Source organism: Xenopus laevis, chromosome 9_10L (genome assembly GCF_017654675.1).
Source record: "Xenopus laevis strain J_2021 chromosome 9_10L, Xenopus_laevis_v10.1, whole genome shotgun sequence".
Taxonomy (NCBI): Eukaryota; Metazoa; Chordata; class Amphibia; order Anura; family Pipidae; genus Xenopus; species Xenopus laevis.
In genome coordinates this window covers 48504972-48532962 of record NC_054387.1, presented here as the reverse complement: position 1 = coordinate 48532962, position 27991 = coordinate 48504972, and the positions used below count along the sequence as shown (strand labels likewise).

General features: G+C 41.9%; 1 protein-coding gene across 3 annotated transcripts; it reads right to left on the bottom strand.

The window, feature by feature from the left end:
* Nucleotides 1–41: 41 nt before the first annotated feature.
* Nucleotides 42–27777, bottom strand: sec14l1.L (SEC14-like lipid binding 1 L homeolog). 3 transcript variants are annotated; one of them, XM_041575609.1, is made up of 18 exons: nucleotides 27613–27777; nucleotides 24208–24289; nucleotides 23640–23733; nucleotides 10155–10304; nucleotides 9130–9261; nucleotides 8437–8565; nucleotides 8105–8339; nucleotides 7563–7672; nucleotides 5812–6001; nucleotides 5352–5440; nucleotides 5104–5174; nucleotides 4701–4872; nucleotides 4480–4614; nucleotides 4243–4377; nucleotides 3357–3608; nucleotides 2892–3070; nucleotides 2694–2795; nucleotides 42–1668 (listed from the first exon to the last, which is right to left on the bottom strand). In XM_041575609.1, the coding sequence occupies exons 3-18, from the start codon at nucleotides 23700–23702 to the stop codon at nucleotides 1431–1433; spliced, it is 2382 nt and encodes a 793-aa protein (XP_041431543.1). In that variant the 5' UTR covers nucleotides 23703–23733; nucleotides 24208–24289; nucleotides 27613–27777; the 3' UTR covers nucleotides 42–1430.
* Between the last annotated feature and the right edge of the window lie 214 nt (nucleotides 27778–27991).

Here is a 27991-nt window from a genome sequence, read left to right as displayed (position 1 = left end):
CAAAATTATGGGGAAGAGCAACAAAAAGTCAGACCTCAGAATCTATTTACACAGTGTCAATGTTTATTACAGTCAATGTTTTTAAAAAATACATTTAAAAAGGATACATGTAGGTTAAATGAATGGCTATACAAGGGAGAGTGAGGTCCCGAGTTGAAGTCAATAGCAGAAGACTGATATGCATCAGTGTGTTTGATTTATATAAAAAGAAACGCAGAGGCAGAATTAAGAGAAAAAAAAATAAAAAGGGGAGAGATAAGTGTTGGTATTTATCCAGAGGAGTTAGCCTGCTGCCCTCCAGTTGTGGCTGAACTACAGTGGACATCAGCAGGTTGGACCTTCTTGGATCAATCCCTTCCAGTGCCAGACAGTGAGGATCCCCCAGATACAGGAATGGTATCTACCCCACTACCAATAGATAATGTGCTTTAAAAAAAAAATCCCCCATCCACACAAACTCCTGTGGGAGGGTGTTGGTCAGCGATGCAGGTTCTCATGTGAGTGGTGGGACAAGCGTAAGGGGGGTGTGTATCAGGGCACAGCCCTTGCACTTGAGTAATCAGCCCTTATATTTAGGATTAAAGTGACGTCTGCATCACAATGAGAAATTGATTGGTACTAGAAAAGGTTTTGGACATGCAGTTGTAGTGATGGCTGAACAGCATGCTGGTGCCCCCGTATGTTATTAAGCAGTATGACACCCCCCCCCCCTTATTACAATACCTGAAGCCAGGTGGCACATGTGAAGTAATTTATTCTCTGGGCTAAACAGGACAAGGAGAAGTTTAGGGACTTATATAACAAGGACACATAACCCTGCATAAGGATTTTTACTGGGGCAGATTTACCACTTTTAGTTCGGAGCCAAGTGACTTGGCCTTTTAACTCTTACAGTCATATCGGACTACACTTTCCCCAAAAGCAAGTCACTAGAAATGGCCGAACATGCCATGAGCCCACTTGTACCTCTTCCAGGCTGTCAGGAGTTCAGCCCGTGGAGAGAGGCAAAGGAGGTGGAGTCCATTGTTTATAGGTGCAGGTTACTACATGCTGTTGGGACTAGGACAGTCTACAGAGGGTAGTTATGCCACTCAGAGTTTGGTAAAAGCCTATGGCTCAAGAAATGAAGTGTAGTTTGTTTTACTAGCCCGTGCCCTTTTGTGTCCTGACTGATCTTACCTACTCCTGCATGCACTAATACTCTGTGTATTGCCTAATGATATCACAGCTCTCAGGTAAGTGCAAGAGTATGGAGTGACCAAGTATCACATGCCCACTCCTAGAATGGGAAAAATAAAGACACAACCACAATGTAACAGTTCCATGTTGGGGTGCCTTTCTTCTGTAGGAGAGAGCAGCACCTGAGAGACGGCTGGAGTCTTGGGTATGAACCCCTTAAAACAGATGGCCTACTCCATCCAATCACAACCTCAGGAATCGTCGGTGCTCTCTGTTTCGATGGCAGGAGGACCCCCAGGCTCCCGGATGAATGGGAGGCGCCAGGACGGAGGCCAGCGCAGGAAGAGGGGGGGCCTGAGAGTGTAGAGAGTAGAAAAGTGCTGGCCCCAGAAGGAGGGGGTAAGACGGAGGAGTCCATCCGGATTGGACTTCAGGTCTTGGGGGTGAACAAGAGAGGGGATCGCTGACTCAGACAGAGGGAGGGGCTCTCTGTAACAACCAAAACAAGGGAAGAGGGAAAAATATTGGGGGGGGGGGGAGGCAGGGGGTAGCGGGTGGGGAAAAAAAAAAAAAAAGGTTACATTGGTTGTAAACAGCACAGAGGAGGTGGCGGGGAGATTAACGTTTGAATATGGAAGTGCAGAAAGCTAAATGACCATGAATGGTGACACAAGATGGGCTGTGACGATGCAGAGGGAACAAAATGAAGAGGGAAGGGGGGAAACAGAAAGATACATGAAAAAGAAAAAACATTGTAAGTCAGAAGGTTTGTAGCCCTACCTATAAATACAGTAATATTACAGATAAATATCAGATGAATAGTATGTGGCAGATAAAGGGAGAATGCCCAGCCAGCAGCCCTCACCCACCAATTAAATAAGAGTTCCCAGCATCCCAAGAGACTGAATGCCAACTGCCAGAATCCCATAAACTGCCATCCTACAATTGAAAAGAAGAGGGGCTGCAACCTGCAGTCTTCCACCAGCATTAGCCACATTCTAGCCTTCCAGTTGCAGTAGAACTAAAACAAGCTGAAGGTTGATGTTCTATTCTAGAGCAAATAGGAGGAAGGTGGCTGATAAAAAAAAAAAAAAAAATGGTTTAAAGTTGAAAGCCCCTCTGACATTATAACAAATGTGGATGTTAGTCTCAGCCCAGCCAATTTGGGATGGACAATGGTTGGAAAAACAAGGAAAATAGCATTGTTGTACAAATTTAATACAGATTTTTTTTTGTATTTTAACATTAATATTTAACAAACTTACAAAAAAAACCCCCAAAAACACACATACAATGTGAATAAAGGTGATCAAATCTTTAGTGATACCAAGAGCTCCCAGCCTTGAGGCAGGATAGTCAATAAAAAGGTTGCAGAATCTCTAGATCATCATAAATGCTAATTAACAATAGGTCTAGACAAGAAGAAGAAAAAAAAAATAAACTGGTGAAATGAGGCTTCGTGGGGTTAGGAGGGGGTGAAGTCTGTGGCACAGTGGGGTACAGGGGCCGGCTACCTGGAAACCATGGAACTGGAGTGAGACTGGCTGGAGGAGGTGGTGGCAGCGCTGAGCTGAGAGAAGCCACTATGGCTGGATTCCAGGCTGGTCATGGAGCCCCTTAAAACAAAAACAAACATATCACTCATTTCCTGCACATCTATGAGAACACAATTCTGACCCTGGCCATCGACTTCATGATAAAAGCTGCCATACCTGAAATCCTCTGAGCCAATGATCTCGGTGTAATACATGACTTTGCACTTGTGGGAGGAGACTTGAAGGGAGGCGAGCACATCCTCCACACGAGGAAGACTACTGCTGGCGCAGGCTGCCATACTGTGGAACTTCCACTGCAGGATGTAAAAACCCGGCCAGCGGGTCACATGGGAGCCCTGTGTAATAAAATCACGTCAATGTTTGAGACTAGCATTAGTTAGGATAAACCATTATTTTATGCCTTCAGCCGTTCTATAGCTTGGCTTTACCATCATGATGTGCCTAAAGTTTTTCTTTCCTTTGTAGCCTCAGTTTTCGCTCGAAGGGATACGGCTATTACATATGATATCATTTTCTACACATTGTGCTCCATTATGCAGAGAATTTCAGAGTAGAACCCGACAAACAGACGCTCATTCTGTGGTTTAATAGGATCAACTTGAAGCTGGAAACAAAGGTTACCTGCACACTCTCTCCTTCCTTGCAGATCAGCGGAGACTCCACCATACTGTAATCCCGTCCCAACTGCCAAGCCTTGTCAATCAGCTGCACATTGTTGCCCACGGGAGATGTGATGCCATGGGCTCCAAGTGTGTCCCTCTTGGGCGCCTGGGGGGCCCGTTTGGAATGGTAGATATTAAACACAATATCCCCTTTACACACATCAAAATCCCAGGTGATGACGGAGGAGGCATCAACTATCTGAATCAACATCTGTGGGAAAGGGAAACAAGAGAGTCAGTCTGCCCATCTATCTATAGTTCATAGTGATGGAACTCACAGATATAGTGATGGCACTCAGAAATTACACAACCAAAATGTTAGATAAACAAAAAAAAAAAAAACAACTTTTATCCAATGTTTCGGTTTCTCACAGAAACTTTTGTCAACGATTCCTGTGAGAAACCGAAACGTTGGATAAATAAACCCAGTTTTTTTCCTTTATCTCACTCATTTTGGTTGTGTGGTTCCTGTGAGTGCCATCACTATGAACTATGAAACATAGCTGCTCATGCATTGAAGTAAAATGCAGATACATTGGAGGTGTGCCACCTATTTATTTATGATATATAGATATATAGATGCTCTTCTCAATGCAACAATAGGATGCAAAATGCCAAACTGGTTTATTAATTACATATTCTAGATTACTAGAAACTGCAAGATATTTTGTATATTTGGTGTTTACAGAGGTCTGCTGAATTCCTGCGATTAAATCATGATTTTACTTTGAATCTTGTAGTCACTGGAAGGTTCCATGACCCATATATTTACTAATTCAAAGCTTGAGCCCAGTGTGACCTCTTTGCAATATCAGGTATACAAAGTCAAGCAGTTCCCTACATACCTCATGTGGTGAGCCTTTAAATACACTGGCAGATTGATATATGGTCTCTGTCCACAATCGGATATCATCGTTCTCCAGTTCCTCTGGAGTCCTGTAGAGGGCCTTGGGGACCAGTCCACCCTCCGGAACTTCACACTGGGATTCAGAAAAGTGGAGAGTTAGAGGCAGCGATAGCAATAAACTCTGCAGTTGTGCACCAACAGGAAGATCTTCATTATAAACAAAATGCTCACTTACCATACACTCCCCTCCCAGGAAGTCAGGAATGACCTCTTTGTCAATGTAATCGATCAGCCCGCCTGGGCCTTGGTAATCATTCCCAGCATAAATAAGAAATTTCTTTCTGGTATTCTCATCAATAAAGGGACTGACCTAAAAGCGGACAAAAAAGTGGAAGGTTAATATTAAGAATGAAAAAAAAAGAATTTAATTTGGTAGATAAACAGAGGGGAACCTACCAGAGTCCAAAGCACTGGGAAGACTCTGGGAGCCCGCAGGATCAGTAACCGACCCAGGGTCTCTGGGTAATTTGCTTCAACCACCTCAATAATGCGCAACAAAGCTTTGACTCCCGGCCTCCACAGATGCCTCATGTTTAGACCTTCCAGATCAACTAGACAGGTCCAAGAGCTGAGAAGAAACAGGGATAAAGCTTTAATGGACATGACAGATTAAAACAGGAGACTCACACTTGTATGGCCTAAGGGCACATATAAGGAATAGGGAGCAGCAGGGGGCAATATCAGGAGTTTTAATGCACTGCCACAAAGCCTGCCCTTTCCTGAACTGTTCAGTTACTTAATTCAGTGGTAGTGGTGGAGACCGACAGATCTTGCCCGGCATCCTTATTACAGCTCTTACCTAATGGGGCGTCCAAAGATTTTAGTGTTCTCTTCACAACGCCTCAGCCCTTCCTCGTTGATAGACAGCACCTTTAATCAGAAAAGTGAGGGGTAATTAAAGAGTTTTGCAATAGTGGTGAATAAGGGGTTTGTTTCTGCCACTCTCACAGCAAATGTAAAAATAGCACCCCTGCCTCTGTCTGCCCACAAATCGCTATTAGTCACTGGCTGCCCAGAGAAAGGCACCCACCCCAAATCTCAACTTACATGTCGGAGGAGGGATTCTTCCCCAAGTGCTCTGACCAGACCCTTGGTATCCATCTGTCCAAGCCGCAACAAGTACAGTGGGCGGCCATCTGCAAGGGAGGAAAAGGTGACATTCATTGTTGCAACAGCAAATGAATGAAAACACGGAATAAAAATAAATAAATAAACAAAAAAAAGTGAAATATAACTCTGGTATTGTAGTAAAGCAACACATCACCCCTCTCCCACATAAAAAACATATAGCATAAGCTATACCATGCTCTGCACTTTGTTTAAAAGAAAATAATGATTTTCACCAACATTCTTTGGTGGTTTAAAGGGCTAAGCCACAATTCGAACTACAAAAGGGCTAAGCCACAATTCGAACTACAAAATGGATATTGATTATCTGTATTTTCACAAGCTCTTCCCTGCATGCGATTAGGTGTAAATACTGAAACACTGTAGAGTGGATGCCAACCTCGGTCATGGTGGTGCCAGCCTCCAGCATAATGATCATGCAACACCTGGGGAGGGTCCCATGTGCTCAGCAGGTAATCCACATGGTGTTGCTTTCTCCAGGTGAGGGATTGGCAGAGGATTTCTCGAGCTTTGTCGATATTGAAGTCCCGTGCTCGCAAAAATCTCAAAATGTGCTCGTCTTTGGGAATCTAAAAACACACGTAAATTAAATTATTACAATAACCCCAATATGAAATTCCAGAGTCTACTCAAGCAGTGCCAAACCATAGTCAGATGCTACCAGGCATTGTCAGAGGCTACTGGATATCCCCAACGGAGCATGTTCCAGATTACTAACTTTAACAATACAGTCATATGTAAAATTTTTGGAACCCCTCTAAGCCTGCATAATAATTTACTCCACTTTCAACAAAAAAAAAAAAAAAAAGTGGTATATCTTTAATTTCCCAGGAACATCAGAGTACGGGGGTGTTTTCTGAACAAAGAGTTTTAGTGAAGCAGTGTTCCGTTGTATGAAATAAATCAAATGTAAAAAACTGGCTGTGCAAAATCTTTTAATTTTGCTAATTTGAATACATGTAACTGCTCAATACCGATTGTACTTTCTGCAAAATGACTGGCTTGTCTAAATGTGATGTGAGTGCAGTGAGTGCAGAAAGTACAGTCATTTTGAAACAAAGTGCTTTGGACTGATGAGACAAAAAAAATGGAGTTATTTGGCTATAACAGTGCTTTGCATGGCCGAAGTAGAACCCCGCATTCCAAGAAAAACACCTGCTACCGCATTCCAAGAAAAACACCTGCTACCTACTGTCAAATTTGGTGGAGGTTCCATCATGCGGTGGGGCTAGTTCAGGGGGCCCTTGTTAAAATTGAGGGTCGGATGAATTCAACCCAATATCAACAAATTCTTCAGGATAAATTTTCAAGCATCAGTCACAAAGTTGAAGTTATGCAGGGGTTGGATATTGCAACAAGACAATGATCCTAAACACACTTCGAAATCTACAAAGGCATTGATGCAGAGGGAGAAGTATAATATTCTGGAATGGCCGTCACAGCCCCCGACTTGAAGATCATCAAAAATCTATGGGATGATTTGAAGCTATTGTCCATGCTCAGCAGCCATCAAATTTAACTGAACTGGAGAGATTTTGTATGGCTGGATGGTCAGAAATACCACCATCCAGAATCCAGACACTCATCAAAGGCTATAGGAGGCGTCTAGAGGCTGTTACATCAATACTTGTTGAGTTGAGCCTCCTTTTGCAAATGTAATATCTCTGTGGGGTAGGGTTGCCACCTGGCCGGTATTTTACTGGCCTGGCCGGTAAAAATGATGCTTGATGCCAATGTTATTAATAGGAAAAAATGGCAAAAATATAGGAAGGCCGGTATTTTTTTTCCAGAAAATGTGGCAACCCTACTGCGCCTGTCTAATTTTGTTGTGATGCATATTTTGGCGTTAATTCAATAAACTTTATCTCACTGCTGAAATACTACAGTTTTGTTTATCATTAGCTGATCTTTCAGAGGGGTTCCCAAACTTTTTCATATGACTGTAGTGCTTGTTTTATGTCCTACAGTATGATGCAAAAATTCCAAAGAATACTGGGAAGGATGCTGGGAGCTGTAGCTAAACAGCTTCTGAATAACCAGTCTGTCAATCCCTGCTCTAAAGAGATACAAATTCCATGAATTCCATGAGCCCAGCATGGCCAAATATTTTACACTGAATAGGCAACTTACTTTGCCCTTGTGTGTTTCCTGTAGCCACTGACGCAGGCGGATTAGGCAGCTTTCCTGCAGAGGGGTGAGATCTCCCAAGTAACGCTTAATATAATCTGCATCCAGTTTGTCTGCAAATACAAAGAGAGCGAGAAAGGATTTAGCAAAATCAGAACAATGGAATTAAAACTTCTAGTGAAAAAAGGGAACGGGCGTTTTGAAAAAAGGGAACGGGCGTTTTACAAAATGTTTCCTCTTTCCTTAGAACACAAAATTAGTGTTTCACTGTAGTTTTTTTCCTCTCTCTCTCTCTCTCTCTCTCCCCCCAACAAGTTGGGCACAGATCTTATTTGATCCCCATTGTAAGCAGCAGTCCTGTCCTGCTTTATGGCTGAGATTCTAGCTATCTTTATAACAGTGCATTCGGTCACAGTGGCAAAGATCCACTGAGTTCCTTCATACTTTATGGGCTGAGACTAGCTACTCTCTTAGGAATCCACAGGTTAATTAGTGAAGTCCTGGATTGATGGAAATTAGTTGGTTAAACAGTCATGCAAACTTACCATCAGGTGTGCTGCTCATTTCATGGGTTGCAGCAGTGGGACTGGATGGTAAGCCATCCTTGCTGCTGGGCCCATCGGCAGATTTGGTGGGTATGCTCTGAGGAGGAGACATGGCCCGGCCTGAGGTATCCGTTTCGGTTTCTTGTTGCTGAGCGATTTCTGGAGTCCAGCGAGGCATGGAGGTGATTCCCTCCTGCTCCATATGGTTCAAGTAATACTCAATGATTTCTTTACCCTAAAAAAAAAATACAAAAATATGACATCAGATAATGGATTTTCTGATGATGTCACACTCGGGGCTAGGAGTGACCCCCTGTTATATGCCTACTCACCTTTTTTATATTTGTTGTGTACTGCTTCATTGCAATTTTTTCCACAGTGCTCTCAAATCCAAAGAAGGACTTGATGTCCAGGCTGGCCGACTGTTCGAAGCAAGTCCAGTTTTCATTATCAGGGTGTACCTGAACAGAAAGATGAAAGGTCAAGATGATATATTTGTCCCAGCAGGCTAAAGAGAGTCACTTTACCATGCTCGGCTTATCACGGTATTTGTTGGTGGCAGCAGGGGTGGGGATAAATTATGAATTTAAGTTGGTCAATACACCAGTAGATTTTGGATGCAGCCTACTGCATGGAAGAAATTACATTGCATCGCAATTATTATCAGATAACTATCCTAAAGGCTAGTAAAAAAGCCCCAGAGGGTAAATAGATCACATCATCCAAATATGGCTCAACAACTACATTATGAAACCAACCAGCTACAATTACAGTGCTGACTATCCTGGCTATCTATTAAAGGCATATTTGGTGCAAACAAACCCAAATATTATATAAACCAGCATGTCCCATATATTCTTAGAGGCAACTATATACCACACAATAATGAACACACACACAGTGTACTTGTCTCTAATCCTAGGAGTCGATTAGTTCAATGACAATCACCGAGACATTCCTTGTAAATGTCCCAAAATGCTAAATATGTAGAAAGGTTGTGAGCTGTGCTTCCCAGTGCTACTTACAGTGTAACAGCAGTGCTCATTAACTATAATCCTGCTAGAGAAAGTCTCATTGTAAGCCTCAATGTGCAGAGTACGCTCCTGTCGATTTAAAGAGTTTTTCTGGATAAAGTAAACATAATCCACGCCAGCAATCTATATTAAAAAAAAAAAACAAAACAAAAAACAGTTATATACAAAATAGAATGGTAGTGTGACCTCTCCTGATAATAGTTCCACAGATTAAGTATACAAAGATAAGTTTCAAAGTGGGGTTTTTTTTTTTTTTCAAAGACACCAACACCATATACATTTTACAATTTATGACAAAGTTCAAGGATTTTCAATTTTGGTTGCAATAATAGCAAGTCACCAGGAGAAGGAGCCCTTATATAGGTAAATTAATTGAATGCATTCCAGCAGAGGCCAGTTTATGTGTGCCTTTTACTCCTGCAGAAAAGCACAATTCTGCAGCTCAATGGCTCAGTGCCTTTTTGAAGCCACCAAGTAGCGCCTGTCAGAACGAAGAGGACATGACCTGTAAAGTCACAGTACAGCTCTCCTAGCTGCTAATCCCTCTAATCAGCAAGTTTGTGTTTGAGCAATGGAAAATATCAATGGAAAATATCAGACACATTGTTCAACTGTTGCAATGAGGGGGAGCTTCAGTTAAAGTGGTGCCTCACTCCCAACACTTCTGTAGTGTTCCTGATTCCAATATATTAGATGTCAGCTCCCTCAAGTTGCAAGTCTGTGGTGTGTAGTTGGGAATTAGGAGTATGGCTGCAAATAGAGCCCTGCTTTAACATATGGCAGCATATTAAATGGAGTTGATACACATCCCTCTAAGGCTAAGAGGTGCAGGTTAAAGCATTACAATTCCCAACTTGAAGGACAGGAGTGCATGCCAGCATGGCACAGATAAACCTGGATGCTCACACTAGCAGGACTCCTTTGAGCCAACATCGGCCAATTCCCAGAACTGGACAGACATCACACACACATACTAGAGAGATTAAACAGATATGGGACATGTTTAAAGAGCTTACTTTCTTCAAGAGACGCGGAGCGTCCACATCCAGCTTGCAGCGCCTCTCAACGATATGTACTGCTCCATCCTCGCTCTTGTACTCGTTCATTATGTCACTGCCAACAAACATGGGGATAAGGGGACAAGTGGGGAAACGCCGCTCATATGCCTGCGAATGAAAAAATAATAGAATGAGGCATGAAAGCTAGACATGAGCAGCACCTTGCAGCCACTTGCTACTGTACAGCAAATGCCTGAGGGAAGTGTATTACAATTTCATGTATGTTAACGTATATTAGAAATAAATAGAAATAAATTAAATGTTAGAATACCAAAATTTTAAATTGCTTTACCAAGACAAGCTGATGAAAAATAAGAAAGATGGCTGGCTGAAGAGTCAGAACAGTTGCCTTTCTGATGCCAAATGGTTTGTGTAGCCAATAACGCACGACAGATGAGATTAACAAAGCATGGAAATTAAGAAAAGATGTCCCTGGCCCAAGAACAGAAAGAAGTTGGCATTGCAGAATTAGCGATTTGCAAATTAAGTCAGAATCTTTGGTTCTCGCACTCAGCCTGATCTTATTTACCCCCAATTAACCCAACTGTACTAATTGGCACTCATACAAGTGACTGAAGGTGACCATACATAGGCCAATAAACGTCTCCAAGACTTACACTGGTCATACATTTAAAGATTCACTCATTTCGCAAAGTCAAGGATCCACTCATTTTGCTCCCCATGTTTCCCCAGTGGTGATTCTCTTGTTGGGTGAAGAATTCATATTACAGTCCTGTTCCAACAAGCATTCCAAGGCCCCATTATGATCCGACAATGCTTTAGTGGCCAAAACAGATACAGAACAGCTTTTTTGACAACCCTTTGCAGGAGGTAAACTAGTGCCAAGACCATTTCCTCTTTCCTCATCAACTATGTAGTGCTCCAACTAATGCGAGTACTCCCATTCGTATGCAAACTACTATCCCTTTAAATGGCCAACTTTAAACTTTTACATATTGGGCATTCATCCCGGCATTTTTGTCCCAAGAGAAGTGTAAAGCCTATGGAACACATCATGGTTCTCCAGTGGTTTATTTCAGCCAACACCCTTCTGTTTAGCATCACCAAAAATGTATTACAGCACAGAGAAAGCAGGGCTGTACTTAATACAAACAAACCCCTCTTCTGCACACAATATAGTCAGATCATCCACCAAAGAAAAAACAGGATTATAAATATCTATAAAATATGGGGAAGTGTAAAAAAAAAAAAAAAAAATCTAGTGCAAATACATTTTAACCCAACAGGGGAAACGATAAAACACAAAAAGGACAAGGAGGAGTAAATAAAAAAGTTTGGACTACTGGAACTTCCAACCGCTTACTATGTTCCTTTAAAGAAGGAAGTGTTTCAAGAAATATGATGTTTCCACTGCTGTTTATACAAGTTTCCGAAACAAAACAGAAGTTTGAAACGGCCTATTTCTCAGCGACTGGGTGCTGAGAACATTTTCCTATGCTGGCTAGGTTGGGGTATAGCAGACAGCTCCTGCTATCTTTCCGTTGCGCTGACACAAGTATCACCCCGGCAGTTGCTGTACAAATACTTATAAACAAGTATTACTGTAGGTGTAACAAGCCGGAAGTCACAAGCATCCTGCTTCCTTGTTCTGTAATCCCTTCCTACTTAATCAGCCCAAAATAGTTAACCCTCCCCAGCATGACTAAACTGGGACTTGCTGATGTACAATATATATACCTGCATACACACACATTCATTTACATATATACGCGAGTAGCCATTCCTGCTCAGAAAAGCAAGTCGTGCATGAAGCCACTCAATACAGACCTCTAGTGGGCCACATTTCATTACAAATGGAGGAAGGCTTCTTTGCTTAAAACTACAAAATCTCTTATGCCCATATTTAAAGGAAAACTATTCCCCCAAAATGATCACAATATAATATGAATTATCTTTACAGTGAATCCTACGATCCCAGGGGGCGGCCCTTATTTTTTAAAATGGCAATTTTCTATTTATGAAAACCCAATGGCACATACTACTAGAAAAGTATATTGTTATGAAAATGGTTTATTTACATGAAGCAGGATTTTACATATGAGCTGTTTTATGCAATATCTTTTTATAGAGACCTACATTGTTTGGGGGGGTATAGTTTTCCTTTAAAACAATGCACAGACCCACTCTCTAGAGTCTAATTTAAGGATTAGCAAGTAAAATATTAAATAGGAACAGTAGGACAGACCATAGGCTCGCATTAAAGAAATGGGTTAAAAAGAGAGAAGATTTTATATCAGTGCAGTTTGTACTGCGCCCCCTTCCAGACGTAGAGATGCGGAACGCAACCCTGGGCACTTATTCTCCTTGACTGAATGGGGCCAAAGTGGGCAGAGAATGCACAGCTGTTCTGCTTTGGGGCCCAGAGGGTTTGCAGAATGGAACGCATACACATCCGAACAAATAAATCACACGGCAGAGGATAAAATACATTTAAATGACAAAAAATACATGGTTTATACTTGTGAAAACATGGGAAATGAAGATTATGCATGTGTGGTGTTGACCCACAAGCCATAGTGGCATTACCTAAGATAATGGAATGGTTTCCACATTCTTCTACAAATATGCTGCTCGCTATACAGTAGATTAACACGATTAACCTCTAGCTATCAACAGCAAGGTTAAAGGAAAAGTAACAACAAAAAATTAAAGCATTTTACATAATTAAAATATAATGTTTGCTTTTGAAATAACTATAGTTTATGTAAAAAGCTGCAGGGCGTAGCCATGGGGGCAGTCAGTCAAAGCACAGGAAACAGAACAGATAAGCTCTGTAATAGAATACAACCAGTAAACCCCCGATTCTCTAAAGAATCGTTAATGAAAGAATGGTAACAACAGTGAGGCAGCAAAATGCGATGGGTGCTGATTCACTCGGCATCCCCAGGCAGCAACTGGCGACGCTAATTTGTGGGGATGTAGAGTGAATCTGTGCCTATTGCTTGTTATTACCTATCTGCTATTAGAATTCTTAAATTTTGAGTTTATTGGTAGTAAAGTGTTACTGAAAAATTTCTTTATAAACAACATTTTTTGTGAAAATGTTCTCCTGTCCTTGAATGAGTTCTCCCTGGTGAGCTGTACTTAAAATCTTGACTTTAACATCAGATGAACGCTGCACTCTTGAAAATGCAACATAAAGTTGACCATGACCAAACACAGGCTCAGATAGGTAAATGCCGACTTTATCCAATGTTTGTCCTTGTGATTTGTTGATTGTCATGGCAAATGCAGCCTTAATGGGGAATTGTCGTCGTTTAAGTTTAAAAGGTAATTCCTGGTCAGAACTGGTAAGGTCAATTCTGGGAATCAAAACAGTATCACCGCTATGGGATCCTGTAAGCACTTCTGCCTTGATAACATTTTGTCTCATGCTCTTCACAACCAACCGTGTACCGTTACATAAACCTTGCTTAGTGTTAGGGTAGGGGCACACGGCGCGATTTCGCCGCGATTCTGCGCTGGGCGAGTTGTCGCTGCGTTTTTTAAGCCGAAATAGCTTTGCTAACTTTGGCGCTGGCGTCAATGCAAATCGCGGCGAAATCGCTGCGCTAATTCACACGCGGCGATTCTTTTTCTACTGTCGCCCGGAAACGCTCAGCGAGGCAACTTCGGACGACAATAGAAAACGAATCGCCGCGTGTGAATTAGCGCAGCGATTTTGCCGCGATTTGCATTGACGCCAGCGCCAAAGTTAGCAAAGCTATTTCGGCTTAAAAAACGCAGCGACAACTCGCTTAGCGCAGAATCGCGGCGAAATCGCGCCGTGTGCCCCTACCCTTAAGGTTTCTTAACAGCATGACTATTGTTCCTACTTTGAGTATAAGATTGTGTTGTGGTAATCCAGCATTGTTGATAGTGTTTAAATATTCTAATGGGAAGTTAAGTTTCTCACTTTCGTCTTCAGAATCAATACAGTCAGTACTCAGAAAGACACAGCTTTGTCCAGGAAGTAATGCAATCACTTGGTTGTTTATCATGTCAACATCAATATTTTTTGGAGATAATATAGCCCGTTTTGCTAAAAATGGCCACCCACGCAGGTACGCAACCGGTTCCCCTCCTAGAGTGACGCTAGCGCCGCCATTAGACAAACTTGCAAAGGAGTAGCAAGATGGCCGACGCTTATACAGACTTTAGTGGGCGGATGACAAACTCGCAGAGGAGTAGCAAGATGGCCGACGCTTATACAGACTTTAGTGGGCGGATTTGGCAGTGGGCGGATGACAAAGTCGCAGAGGAGTAGCAAGATGGCCGACGCTTATACAGACTTTCGTGCAGGTACGCAACCGGTTCCCCTCCTAGAGTGACGCTAGCGCCGCCATTAGACAAACTTGCAAAGGAGTAGCAAGATGGCCGATGCTTATACAGACTTTAGTGGGCGGATGACAAACGCGGAGAGGAGTAGCAAGATGGCCGACGCTTATACAGACTTTAGTGGGCGGATTTGGCAGTGGGCGGATGACAAAGTCGCAGAGGAGTAGCAAGATGGCCGACGCTTATACAGACTTTCGTGCAGGTACGCAACCGGTTCCCCTAGTGTGACGGTGAGCGCATCTGCCTCCCTAGATCCTAACCTTCCAGCGGTCGCCGCCTGAGTGAGCAGGAAAGAAGAGGCGGCGGGAGGCAGAAGGAGACGGTGAGCGCATCTGCCTCCCTAGATCCTAACCTTCCAGCGCATCTGCCTCCCCGATCCTAACCTGTTCTGATCCTAACCTTCCAGCACATCTGCTAATCGAAGGCCGCATCTATGTCTTTCGGCTGAAGTTGCGCGCGCATCTCATAGATCCTAACCGAAGTTGCGTGCGCATCTGCCTCCCCTCCACTCGGGACATAGATAGGCCTTCGGTTAGTATATAGGATGGTATTCTACATAGTGCATCTGTTATATGCTAAGTAACCTGTTCGTTTTCTCCTTTTTTAGCTTGAATGGCTGCCCCTATGGGTAGTCTTTCTAAAGCAAACATGTAACATACCAATGCAGGGCAACATTACGTGATATTTGAATTACTTTAAAATTCTTTTTTGGGCATTACTGTTCCTTTAAGGTTGAAATATAACTGTGGGAAGGGGGAGTGACAGGTGGCATTTGGGAAAGTGATTATTTTGCAATTTTGAGCTTGGAATAAACCTTTTTTTAAGGATTTATATGTGAATATTATATGTATCTCTAGTTGTCGTATTCAGTATAATTCTATGTTCCATATAGATGTTTACGTTATTTAATATAACACATAGGATTGAGTCTTTTTAGTTATATACACATGCCCCTAACTCTTTACTTACCCCTCAGTGCAGATTCTGTCCAGCGGAGTTCACGGGCGCCACCTTCAGCCGCTTCAGAAGTCTTCGTAATGAGACCAGCACTTTAAGAGTTTCGGCGCATGCACAGTTGTCACGAAACAAATTTCCTCCAACTGCGCATGCACCGTTTTGCCGGTCTCATTCCGAGAAGATGGCTGCTGTGAACTCCGCTGGAAAGAATCTGCATGGAGGGGTAAGTAAAGAGTTAGACCCTCTTCCCTGGGCTAATGCCCCTATGAAGGGTAGGGTTTTTTTTTTTAATTAAGGGTTTGTTTCTCCTTTAAGTGAAAACAGTATAAAACAAGCCTAAATTACAGGCATGGGACTGGTTATCCAGAATGCTCGGGACCTGAGGTTTTATGGATAAGGGGTCTTTTGATAATTTGGATCTCCATACCTTAAGTCTATTAATAAATCATTTGACATTAAATAAAACCAACAGGATTGTTTTGCTTCCAATAAGGATTCATTTTATATGTTTGGATCAAGTACAATGTACCATTACTAGAGATAAAGGAAATACATTTTAAAAATTTGAATTATTTGATTATTATGATTATTTTAAAGGAGTCTATGCGAGACAGCCATTCCGTAATTTGGAGCTTTCTGGATAACTGGTTTCTAGATAATGGATCCCATACCTGTTCTAGGGAGAGGCAGGATATAAAGGTTCTTCCCATTTCACCCATTCTGTGGGAATCTGGCTTTGTGCCTGGTTGCATTACAGTGCTGAAACTGGAAAAGGTCTCCCCAAATTGTTGCCACAAATCAGAAAGTATGGAATTGTACTCAAATGGAACCAGGGGCCCTAGTCCCAAAACAAGATAACTGCCCCCAAAACATTACTCCTCCTCCACCAAATTAAAAGGGTTGTTCATCTTCCAACACCTAGTTGTTTTCAGATAGTTCACCAGAAATAGACTTGTTCCAATGACTTTCTATGTGCGCGTGTAAAGTGTCATTTGTCACCACCTAAAGCAGCTCTGGGGTCGCCGACTCTCTAATCTGTTCTAAATTGATTCATTTAGTTGATACTTTGTTATCTTTGTCCCTGCTAAGCGGAACCCATGAGCGGCTGTTAGAATTGATACAATAGTTGCTAATATTCCACAGATGAGAAATGTATCAACTAAATGTAACTAAATTGGTACAGTTTAGAGTCTGCACCTGAAATCACTGAGCTGCCAGATAAACAAAGTAATTGAAAAAGTCTTTATTTCTGGGGACCAATCTGAAAACTATGGAACTTAAAATGTTTGGAAGGTGAACAACCCCTTTAACAGTTGGGTTTTCTCAAAAGGATAAAATTTGTATGGGAATTTGGAAAGGTAAGGACTCTCATTTCCCCGACCCCCAAGCATTTGCATCTGGTGCAGTCCCTGAAAGCACCCAACACTGGTCACACGAGGACAGCTAATTCGGTATAAGCGAGGATTTCCCACAACCTTGTTAAATAAAGTGCCACCTCTTTCCATGAACTTCACAACAAAAGAAGTCGCTGCACAACAGCTTGAACTGAACATTAAAGTTTATTGGAACATTCTGTGTTGGGATGTTATGCAATGAATGTGCTGCAATATCCTGACTGTTCTCCCCACGGCCCAGCACTCGCCAGCTTCTCCTCACAGTCTATTGTTCTTGGCCTTCACCATAGGAAAATCTGCTTCCTTAGCTCGCCATAACACAGCAAAGGAATGGTTGGGATAAGCAACTGTCGCCACGGTAACAAACCTGCTTTTAGTTTGGATTTAGTGATCAATACGGGACAATTGGCCTTTAGCTGAAGGGCTGGGGACCTGGGCAATTGCCCTGTAGGAACTCCCTAGACACAGATCTGGGATTTGTAGTCGGAGAGAAATGCTGAGCAAGCACCCTTGTTGCTTATGCAAGAACTCAAGCTGTTCATAAAAACACAGCGTAACTGGCAAGAGTACAATGTACAGCCGGGAGAAAAGGAAGGATGGGAGTGGAACAGTTTGATACCTAGCAGCCACCCATTCTGAATTAGCCTAGTTGTATCACCTTCCTATATCTCAACGTGCACTGCAATTTATAGGGTTAAAATACAATAGCCAATTTTAAGCAACTTTAAATTGGTCTTCATTTTTTTATTTGCCTTTTTCTGATCGCATCATCTAAAAAAAAAAAAATACAAGTTTTATTCATTCAATAGTAAAAATTACAAACATACTGACCCCGTATGATCCACCTTACGCGTTTCACACCCTCCGGTGCTTAATCATAGGAATTTCCTATGATTGAGCACTGGAAGGTGTGAAACGCGTAAGGTGGATCATACGGGGTCAGTATGTTTGTAATTTTTACTATTGAATAAAACTTGTATTTTTACTTTTTATGAGCATCAGGACATTTTTTTGGTGCATTGGTAATATAATAATGCTTTGGAAACTGGAGCAAGTCTGATACTCAGCTGCCTTAATTTGGACTGGCAATTCGGACACCCCAAGCTTTTTATTATCCCATCTAAAAAAACGAATTCTCTGTAAGGGTTGTGACACACAGGCAGATTCGGGGAGATTTAGTCGCCTGGCTACTAATCGCCTCTTCGTCTGGGCAACAATCTCCCCGAACTGCCTTTGCATGTCTTCGCGTCCGCTATAATGAAAAGTTGCCTGCGCTAAAGCACACGTGTGCTTCGTTTTCCGAAGTTGCCTCACGAGGAAACTTCGGGCAACTTCAGAAAACGAAGTGCCGCACGAGCTTTAGCGCAGGCGACTTTTCATTATAGCGGAAGGGGAAGACACGCGTAGGCAGTTTGGGGAGATAGTGGCAGATTCGGGGAGATTTAGTTGCCTGGCAACTAATCACCTCTTCTGGGCAACAGTGTCTCAACCCTAAGGCTACACATTGTTATTGCTACTCTTTCTATTCAGGTACTCTGATTTGAATGGGAGACTGGAATACAAATAATGTATGGTTGCTAGGGTAGTTTGGACCCTAGCAACCAGATTGCTGAACTTGCAAACCGGAGAGCTGCTGAATAACTCAAGAATAACGAATAAAAAATGAAAATCAAATGCAAATCGTCTCATAATGTCACTCTACATAATATTAAAAGTTAACTCAAAGGTGAACAACCCCTTTGATATTCTCAGTTTAGCCTAGCTGTATGGCAAAGACTTACCTATACATTTTATAATATTTTACTTAATAAAGACTTATTGCACAAGGCAGGCATTTGAAAAAACCCATTCCCATATCATATGATTACACAATTAGTTTAAACACAATGTGTTTAAACTAATAAGGCAAGTGTGGAGAACAAGGTGAAGGAACATGACTAGACTAAGTGAAAGGCATGTGAGCTCTGATAAGGACAGCTACGCAATCCAAGCCTGTTCAGAACAAACACGGACTATATGACAGCAGCAAGCTTCTCTGTTGCAAGGAGACTTGATCTGCCCTATTAGACTGCATCATGACTGCTCGATTTAAAAGACCTCCACAACTAAAAACTGCATTTGTTCAGAGTGTTGGGAAAAAAAATAAATGTTTTTAAATGTTCCTGCAGGTCTGTTATTCAGCTTGCCTATGCTACATTTTTTCAGGCGTCAGAACTGGTAGCCAGAGTTTTTGCATGAAGTAAATAGTTAAATCTGCACCCTGCACCGAGATCACCCTTTTAGGATTACTGCCATCACGAAAACCAGCAGAATTTTAACTTGTCTGTACTCTATTCAATCATTTTCACGCACAAGTGCAATGCAAGGCCACTGCAGTGGTTAACTAAGTAGGCAACTTCCCGGCAATGTTTTGTAGAGCCGAGAGCTTGTATTCTTTAATTGCTGCTGCCCCGCCAGCACATCAGGAAGCAAAATAATTCAACTTCTCTGTTCATTAAAAAGGACAAGAACATTCCCATCAGCTGAAAGTTCCTGCGGTCAATAGCAAGAGCCAGGACTAGGTGGGCCTGCGCTCAGGGGATGTTAACTAGCTCTAACAGCTTCCACTCATATGTGTGAATACAAATAGCACAGTAAGAGGCTACAGCTTATGGTGTATAGCTAAGAGAAACAACATGGCACCTCCTACCCATATGTATAAATACAAATATACAGAGAAGGAATGTTCTGGGTACACAATAAGCTATACTCTCATACTGTACTGTCTAGGGGAAACAATATGGCACCTCCTACCCATATTTATCAAACAAATATACAGAGAAGGAATGTTCTGGGCACATAATAAGCTATATCCTCATACTGTACTGTCTAAGGGAATCAATATGGCACCTCCTACCCATATGTATAAATACAAATATACAGAGTGGGGGATGCTCTCGGCACACAAACTGAACCTTCATACTGTACTGTCTAAGGGAAACAATTTGACAGTTCCGATTTATATGCAATATGTCGAGTTATTTTACAATGCAAATTATTTCAGGATTAAGATTGTCTCAGGGACAACACCCTATACACACAGCTCCCACCCAGAGAAGAAGACATACAACAATCGTAGCCAAACGCTCACTTTGTAAATAAACAAGGACTGATTTGCTCTCCTAGAGTCTATTAAAGTACCCAAGATTTTGACCGCCCCTGCATGTACAGCTTGTAGGGCTCTCCACAGGTCTGGCACAGATAATGTATATATGGTTCTCATTCATAATGGAAATTACCCTATGGAAAAGTTTAAACAGGAGATAGCAAGTTTGATAGAACGGCAGAGCAAAAGGGCATGTGCTCGGAGAAAGGGTATGGATACTTTTATAGCAACCAGAAAAATACTAGTCACTGGTATAATATTAATCCTAGTAATGGTTTTCCTCAAACCCCTAGATTAAATGGAAGCCAGATAGAAGTTATTTGCCCAAAAAACATTAACTATATGGGCAGGTCCAATATAAATTCATTTACAGTTTTAAATGGTTTTAATTACATCAGAAATCATTTTTTTATCCATTTGTGTTCAGAGTCTTGCACAATTCTGCTACATGGTTTCAAGAATCAAAACAATACAATCACATAGACCTTAGACAAGACTGATATACTCTCGGCCAAATAGCCAGACCTCTTAAAAACAAGTGTGCAAGTGTGTGACCAGCATAAGGGCAGAGACAAACGCTTTGATTCAGGGACAAATCTACTCTTCTTTGGGGGCAACTAATCTCCCCGAACTGCCTCCCCTGCATGCTAGAATGGAAATTTCCGGCGGGATGGCAGTCTGAGCGCTTAGTTTTCCGAAGTCGCCCGAAGTTTTCCTAGTGAGGCAACTTCGGAAAACGAAGCACCCCTAGTCCAATCCTGCCGATGATTTCCATTCTAGCTGGTGGGAAGGCAGTTTGGAAATTTAGGGCAGAGACACACTGTGATTCAGCAAGATTTGTCACCCGGCGACAAATCTCTTCTTCGGGGCGACTAATCTCCCCAATCTGGGCCACACAACTTTGCGATTCTTCTGCAGCTAGCAGAGAATGTCGGGAGATGTAGTTTTATGGTAAGGTTACACTGGGTGTTTTAGGGAGATTTAGTCGCCTAATCGCCTCGTCTTTGCGGTGACCAATCTCCTCAACCGCCTTTCCTCACTCTGCGCTGGCCAAAATGAAAAATCAACGGCGATACGTTTTCCAAAGTCGCCCGAAGTTGCCTCACGAGGAAACTTCAGGCGACTTCGGAATACGAATCGCCGCGTGTGATTAGCGCCGGCGATTTTTCAGTTTAGCTAGAGCAGAGTGAGGGAAGGCGTTTGGGGAGATTTGGTCGCCGCAAAGACGAGGCGATTAGTTGCCAGACGACTAAATCTGCCCAAAACACCCAGTGTGTGACCTTACCCTTAGGAGCTGCAAGGCAATAATCCTGATGTATAGTCTCTTAAAAGATAAGCTTCAAAGAGATTCCATCGTACAAAATCCACCCCACACGTGTGATTTAAGAGTAACACAAACACTACCCTACAAGCTTCCAAGGAACTTGGGCAAGTCATGAATTTTAAAGATCAAGCGGGATAATATTTTCTGCAAACTGTGAGTGTGTGGTGTGTGTGTGTGTGTGTGTGTGTGTGTGTGTTAACAAGTGCGCTTTTCTGGCAGCTCCATGGATTTTCAGGGTTTATAAGGAAGGTGGGTTAATAAAGCAGAAGCTGCAGTCTGAATCATTTTAATGCTGAATATGAAAAGGGCCTGTTGCACACAAATACGGCCATTAATTAACAGCAGAAAGGAGAATAACACAGAGTGGGTGAAATCCTTATAAAGTCCCCGGTGAAAATCTTGCCCTACTTATCACCCATTCCTTAACACACATTGCACCAGCTCACAGCAAAAGGAATAAACAAATGATCTGAAATTCCACTGTCAAGATACAAAATGCAATTTTTGGGTGGAGCTTGTCTTTAATTTTGCTTTGTTTTTTAACATTAAGAAAATAATTCAGGCAACTTCCCAACACACATTCATTACAAACTTTCAAAGGCTTTACAATCATTTGTATTGTAGTAGGACTCGTGAAACGATGTAGCAGAAGCCAGTTGATTAGCCAACCTGGAGGAAAAAACCTGCTATACATGGTTTAATGGGAATTTTCAACATTGAGTTAACTTTTAGTATGATATAGAGAGTTATATTCTGAGAAAATATGCAATTGGTTTGAATATTTTTTTATTTGTGGATTTTGAGTTATTTAACTTTTTAATTCAGCAGCTCTCCAGTTTGCAATTTCAGAAATCTGGTTGCTAGGGTCCAAATGAATAAGTTGGGATCCAGTACAAGGTACGGTTTCATTACTACGCAGAAAAAGGAAATCATTTTTATAAAAGTGAATTATTTGATTATAAAGGAGTCTATATAGTCCTTGTTTGTTCTGAACAGGCTTGGATTACGTAGCTGTCCTTATCAGAGCTCACATTCCTTTTCATTCAGTCTAGTCACGTTCCTTCACCTTGTTCTCAGGCTGACACCAGTGCCTTACTAGTTTAAACATGTTAAATAACTCTTACCTTGTGTAATCCTATGATATGGGAAAGGTTTTGTCAAACGCCTGCCTTTTACAATAAATCTTTATTATGAAATCCACAAGTAAGCCTTTGCCATACAGCTAGGCTAAACTGAGAATCTTAAAGGGGTTGTTCACCTTCGAGTTATCTTTTAGTATGATGTAGAGAGTGATATTCAAGACAATTTGCAATTGGTTTTCATTTTTTATTATTTGTGGCTTGAGTCATTTAGTTTTCTATTGAGCAGCTCACCAATTTGCAATTTCAGCAATCTGGTTGCTAGGGTCCAAATTACCCTAGCAGCCATGCACGGTTTTGAATAGGAGAAAGGAATATGAATAGGAGAGACTTGAATAGAAAGATAAGTAATAAATAAAGTAGCAATAACAATAAATGTGTAGCCTTACAGAGCAATTGTTTTTTTTATATGGGGTCAGTGACCCCCATCTGATAGCTGGAAAGTCAGAAGCAGAAGACAAATAGCTCAAAAACTAAATAATTAAGAACAATTGAAAATTTAAATTGGACACTCTATAACATACTAAAATTATCCTAAAGACAAACCACCCCTTAAGAGTAAGAACCAGAGAACAGACACCGTTTTCAGCAGCAATTACATTTACAAAGCACATGCCAAATCACTTCCTACTGCCCACACAGCAGCCCAACAGCCCCCCCCCCCCATTAATTTCCACTTTGTTCACATTTAAATCAAAAGTACATTAAAAAGGGATACAGAGATCTCTTATAAAATAATCACGCCTCTGGTATACAACATTTTACATGGCCACAAAGCGGATAGGTCTTTAATGATTAAAGGTACAACCAACTGCAACCTCTGGGATCTGATAGAATAGCCAGTAAAGTGTTTAATGAATGGGGTGATTAACTTAAATGGAACGGCTGTATCCCTTTAAATCTACTTATGAGGTCAAAGAGTCAAAATGCCAAGTTTAAGTGGATTAAAGCTCAATTCATTCAAACATTTCCGGACTCCTTATGGCCTCATAGTCAGGTGTGTTTTTATTCATCTTAATAGCAGTGTTTTGTCTACCAATCTATCACCCTATAAAGTAACATGCATATTACATACAGGCTAAAATTATTGGATGGAAAAAAATTAATTAAACCACAAGCATTATAATAAAATAATGACATACTTACAGCCATAATCATCTCAAAGCTGTATTTATACACACGGACGGGCGACTGGTATTTCTGCACCATGGTTGCTGGTTCTTTTTGGCCAGTTAGTTACCTGACAAGGCATTAAATGGATGTATTTACATTAGGTAGTTTATAAGAGCTTCATTATACAAACTCTTGAAATGCAAAGAACATTCTTGGGATTCCTTCCGAGTTTAGACCTCCTTTCAACTCTGCTCATTTGGGTCAGCAGCTTAAACAGCAGGAAGTTGAAGCTCCTCTTCATTTCCTCATCTGCCAACGCATCACGCATTGGCCAACACGGAGCGTTGGTAGATTAAATTTTCAAACATGCCCAATTCACTAACCAAGCAATATTTATAGAGCATAGATATTGGTCAGGATCATCTGCCAACACACTACAACCGCTTAGTTTACACTGGCTCTTGATCCCAAATGCAGCCCAATAAAAGTTTAACTACAGCTGTCAATCAACCCTGTAAACTCCTTGGAGCAAAAACTCCATTACAGAGAGTCATAACACACATGCCCCTTTGCCATGCTTCTTGGTTTGCAGGGGAATTACCTAAAAGGAATCTTCATAAAGTCCCAGGTTAGTTGGCAGCAAAGGTGGCTGATCATACGTGTAACAGTTTCATGTAACACATCTGCAGAGAGGAAATAAACAGTTATAAACATGACCTGTACAGCATATAGAACAATTTAACATTATTTCATTCTTTAATTGTCTCAACATATCACTCTCTACATCAGGGATCCCCAAAATTTTCAACCCCGTGAGCAACATTGAAAAGTAAAAGGAGTTGGGGAGAAACACTAGCATGAAAAATATTCTTGGGCTGCCATATAAGTGTTGTGATTGGTCATTTGGTAGCCCCTCTGTGGATTGTCAATCTACATTGAGGCTCTATTTGGCAGTGCACCTGGTTTTTATACAACCAAAACTTGCCTCCAAGCCTGGAATTCATAAATAAGCCCCTGCTTTGAGGCCACTGGGAGCAACATCCAAGGGGTTGGAGAGCAACATGTTGCTCACGAGCTACTGGTTGGGGATCATTGCTCTACATCATACTAAGTTAATTTAAAAGTTAAAGACCCCTTTAAGTATTCATGGAACTCCACAGTGACTTCTAATATTCTTATAATTTACAGTAGGGGGTACATTAACCCATATAATACACAAGTGATACTCCAGATTTGCCTGTATAACTCAGCCTGCAGCCTTGCTCCTTTATATGATCACAAAACCCCTCAATGACTTCAAATAGCCTTATAGTTTACAGTAGGGGGTACATTATCTCTTATAATATATGAGTGATACTCCGCGTTCCCCGTATAACTCAGCCTGCAGCCTTGTGCCTTTATATGGTCACAGAACCCATTCATGACTTCTAATATCCTTATAATTTACAGTAGGGGGTACATTATACTAAAAGAGTTCTTGATCCTTAGCACTTATTTCAAAATGACTTGCTTCAAAGTCTACAAAAGCTATATCTGCACAAATTATAAAACAGATATGCAACTTCCATCAAAAGAAAAAAAAACAAAAAAAAACAAAACACAGCAGCATAACTGAAGTGACATTTCAGATAAGGAAACAGAAAATGTGTGGTTTTAAGCAGGGAGGTTCCGAGACAGCTATTTCCCCTTGCACTTGCCTATGCATATGTTATAAACAACCAGTAAAACCAGCTAGGCTTCCTAATGAAAGTTGCATAGAGATGGGGCCAAAGCTGAAATCAAAATAAGACCCCTTTACAACCCTGCCCATGCACACCTCAAGAAATATAAAACCCAAAGACATAGTGAATTTTCGTAATTTTTAATTGCTATGAGAAAGAAGTGTTTGGCTAGTCATGTGTGTTCTCTAGTTCTGCCTCTTGAAACAATGGAGCAGTCATTGTCCGTTCTCCTACTGGCCTCTGCCACATTGTTTCAGGAGTGTGAGGAATTTAACAACAGCACAAATAAAAACTGCAGTTGCAATTACACTGACAAAACTTCAAAACCACGGGCAATCCGTAATTTATATTGGAAAGTGTTTTTATTTTGTTTTTTCAATAATAATGAAACAAAACAGGTTTTGTGTGGAGTTCCCCATTATACATATTAAAGCAGACATTTCCTGAAATAAAGTGCACAGATCTTTTGCAGATATTGGAACAGAGCGTCACACCTTAATCAGGTTTAAACCGACTACTAAATGTTCTGTTGAACACACAGATCAGGTGTTCTTACAACTGGGCAACACCAGTTCCTATTATAGGGCACAACAGCAGGCAGGAACCAGTGCAGTTTCATCAGAAACCATTAACACAGGGCTGTACTTTAGCAAGATAGTCAAGGTCTCAGCACAGTTATGGCTGTATTTACAAGCTAAAAAAAAAAAAATTATGTGAGTGTACCATAAACCTCTCTACATCAACACAAACCTCTCTCTCCGCTTGTATAGCATAATACAGCAGCAGGCACTCACTCTGGGTCAGTACGCGGGGGGGGGTCACACAGCTCACACTCCTATCCTGCCATGTTATATATGGATTGTGACTCTTGAAAATAACGCCCAAATTGTAAATACATGGATGCATAGGAACAGCCAGTTATGCGAGGTGCCTTCCAGCCTCACTTTGGGGGGGTTATTTGTTAAAGGTAGAGTAGCGTTTTCTAGAAAAATTCTAGTTTTTCAAGGTTAACTTCACAAAATCAAAAAAAAAAAAACCTACATTTTTCGGGGGGGGGGGGGCTTGAATTTTTTGGAGATTTATTATACCCCCCCCAAGATAGAGTCCTGCGCGGGTCCATTTTTTGGGACCCGCAACCCGCATTCTTACCCGCTTGGACCCGCTGCCCGACCCGACTCGTTAGTACCTTATCCGCAACCCTGACAATCAAGAAGTGCGGTCATTGTAAACCGCAAGTGACATCATCAGAAGTAGCCGTGATCAGAAAAAAAAAGGAGTAAAACAGAAAGTGCTGTCATTGTGAACCTGGAAGTGACCGGAAAAACGAGTAAATATCTCTATTGAGAAGACCCGCAAACCCACAGAACCACCGACCCGTGTATATACCCGCACCTTGAACTTCTATCCACAACCCACAGGTTTTTGCAGGTAACCGACCCGCTGCAGGACTCTACCCAAAGATGCTAAGCCCAAATCCGACAAAAGTCCAGCTAAAGCCTGTCCAATTCATGTAAAAGTTAATGGCTGAAGTCCCTTTTAACCATTCGAAGCTATTGTTTTGCCTTTGTGATTTTCAAGTGTTTTTTACACAGGTCTTCGCTCAAAAACATGATAATTTCTAGATATTCTAGGTTTTGTACCCCCCACTGCATTCAATCAAGTTTTTAAATGTTTTCATAAATAAGTAAAAATTCAAGTTTGTTTCAATTGTGAGTTTATTCAAGGTATAAGAAACCTCACAAACTCGATTTTTAATAAATAACCCCCTTTAGTGTCCCTCATTCACCTGTATCCACACTCACCTGGACCCACACAGCTGTCCCACCCACTAAACCTAAAGCAGCCCTATAAGCCTCTGTATTCCCTCTCACACTCCAGTCAGGCCGAGTATCCTCACGCCAACCCCATTCACATTGCCCTCAGCCCCTGTATCACACACTCCAACCTCACTGACTCACAGTCCCCTCTCAGCACCCGTATCCACACTCCAAATCCACTCACAGTCCCCTCTCAGCACCCGTATCCACACTCCAAATCCACTCACAGTCCCCTCTCAGCACCCGTATCCACACTCCAAATCCACTCACAGTCCCCTCTATGCCCACTATCCCCACTCACAGTCCCCTCAGGTCCTATATCCGCACTCCTATCCGACTCACCGTCCCACACACCCCCTGTATAAACACTACAGTCTCACTCACTGTCCCACACACAGGCGTTATATAAACTGCACTCCCATTTGCCTATGAACAGTATGGAGACACCGTCCCAGACAAGTCTCTTACCTGTTTGTGCTCGCGCGGTCCGTCTCAATCAAAACCCGGGGCCCCGGTTCCACAGAGCAGCCGGTTGACCAAGTAGCACAAGCGCAAAACAGCCGTCTCTGACGTCAAAGCTTTAAAATACAAGTCCCGCCTCTTCCCCGTCAGCTGCTACCGCATTCCAGGCGCTGATCACGTGCTTGAATAATGAGCGTCGCCTGACGAGCTTGCGTGCTGACGCTTTGAACGTCATCAGGAAGTTCAGCTTATGTTAGTGCGCGTCTAGCGGCTTTAAATGGGTAGTGACGACCTGTGTCTTATGACTTTTTCTGCTGGTGCTGATCTACCACTGCCAGGATCCTCTGCCTCCCACAGTAATGCCCATGTGTATTACTAGTTGCAC

Coding starts and splice junctions, on each gene's coding strand:
- sec14l1.L (XM_041575609.1), bottom strand. CDS start 23,702: ATGGTGCAGAAATACCAGTCGCCCGTCCGTGTGTATAAATACAGCTTT. Junction 7,673..8,104: donor AATGAGCAGCACACCTGATG/GTAAGTTTGCAT, acceptor TTGTATTTGCAG/ACAAACTGGATGCAGATTAT. Junction 1,669..2,693: donor TCCAGTTCCATGGTTTCCAG/GTAGCCGGCCCC, acceptor TGGTTGTTACAG/AGAGCCCCTCCCTCTGTCTG.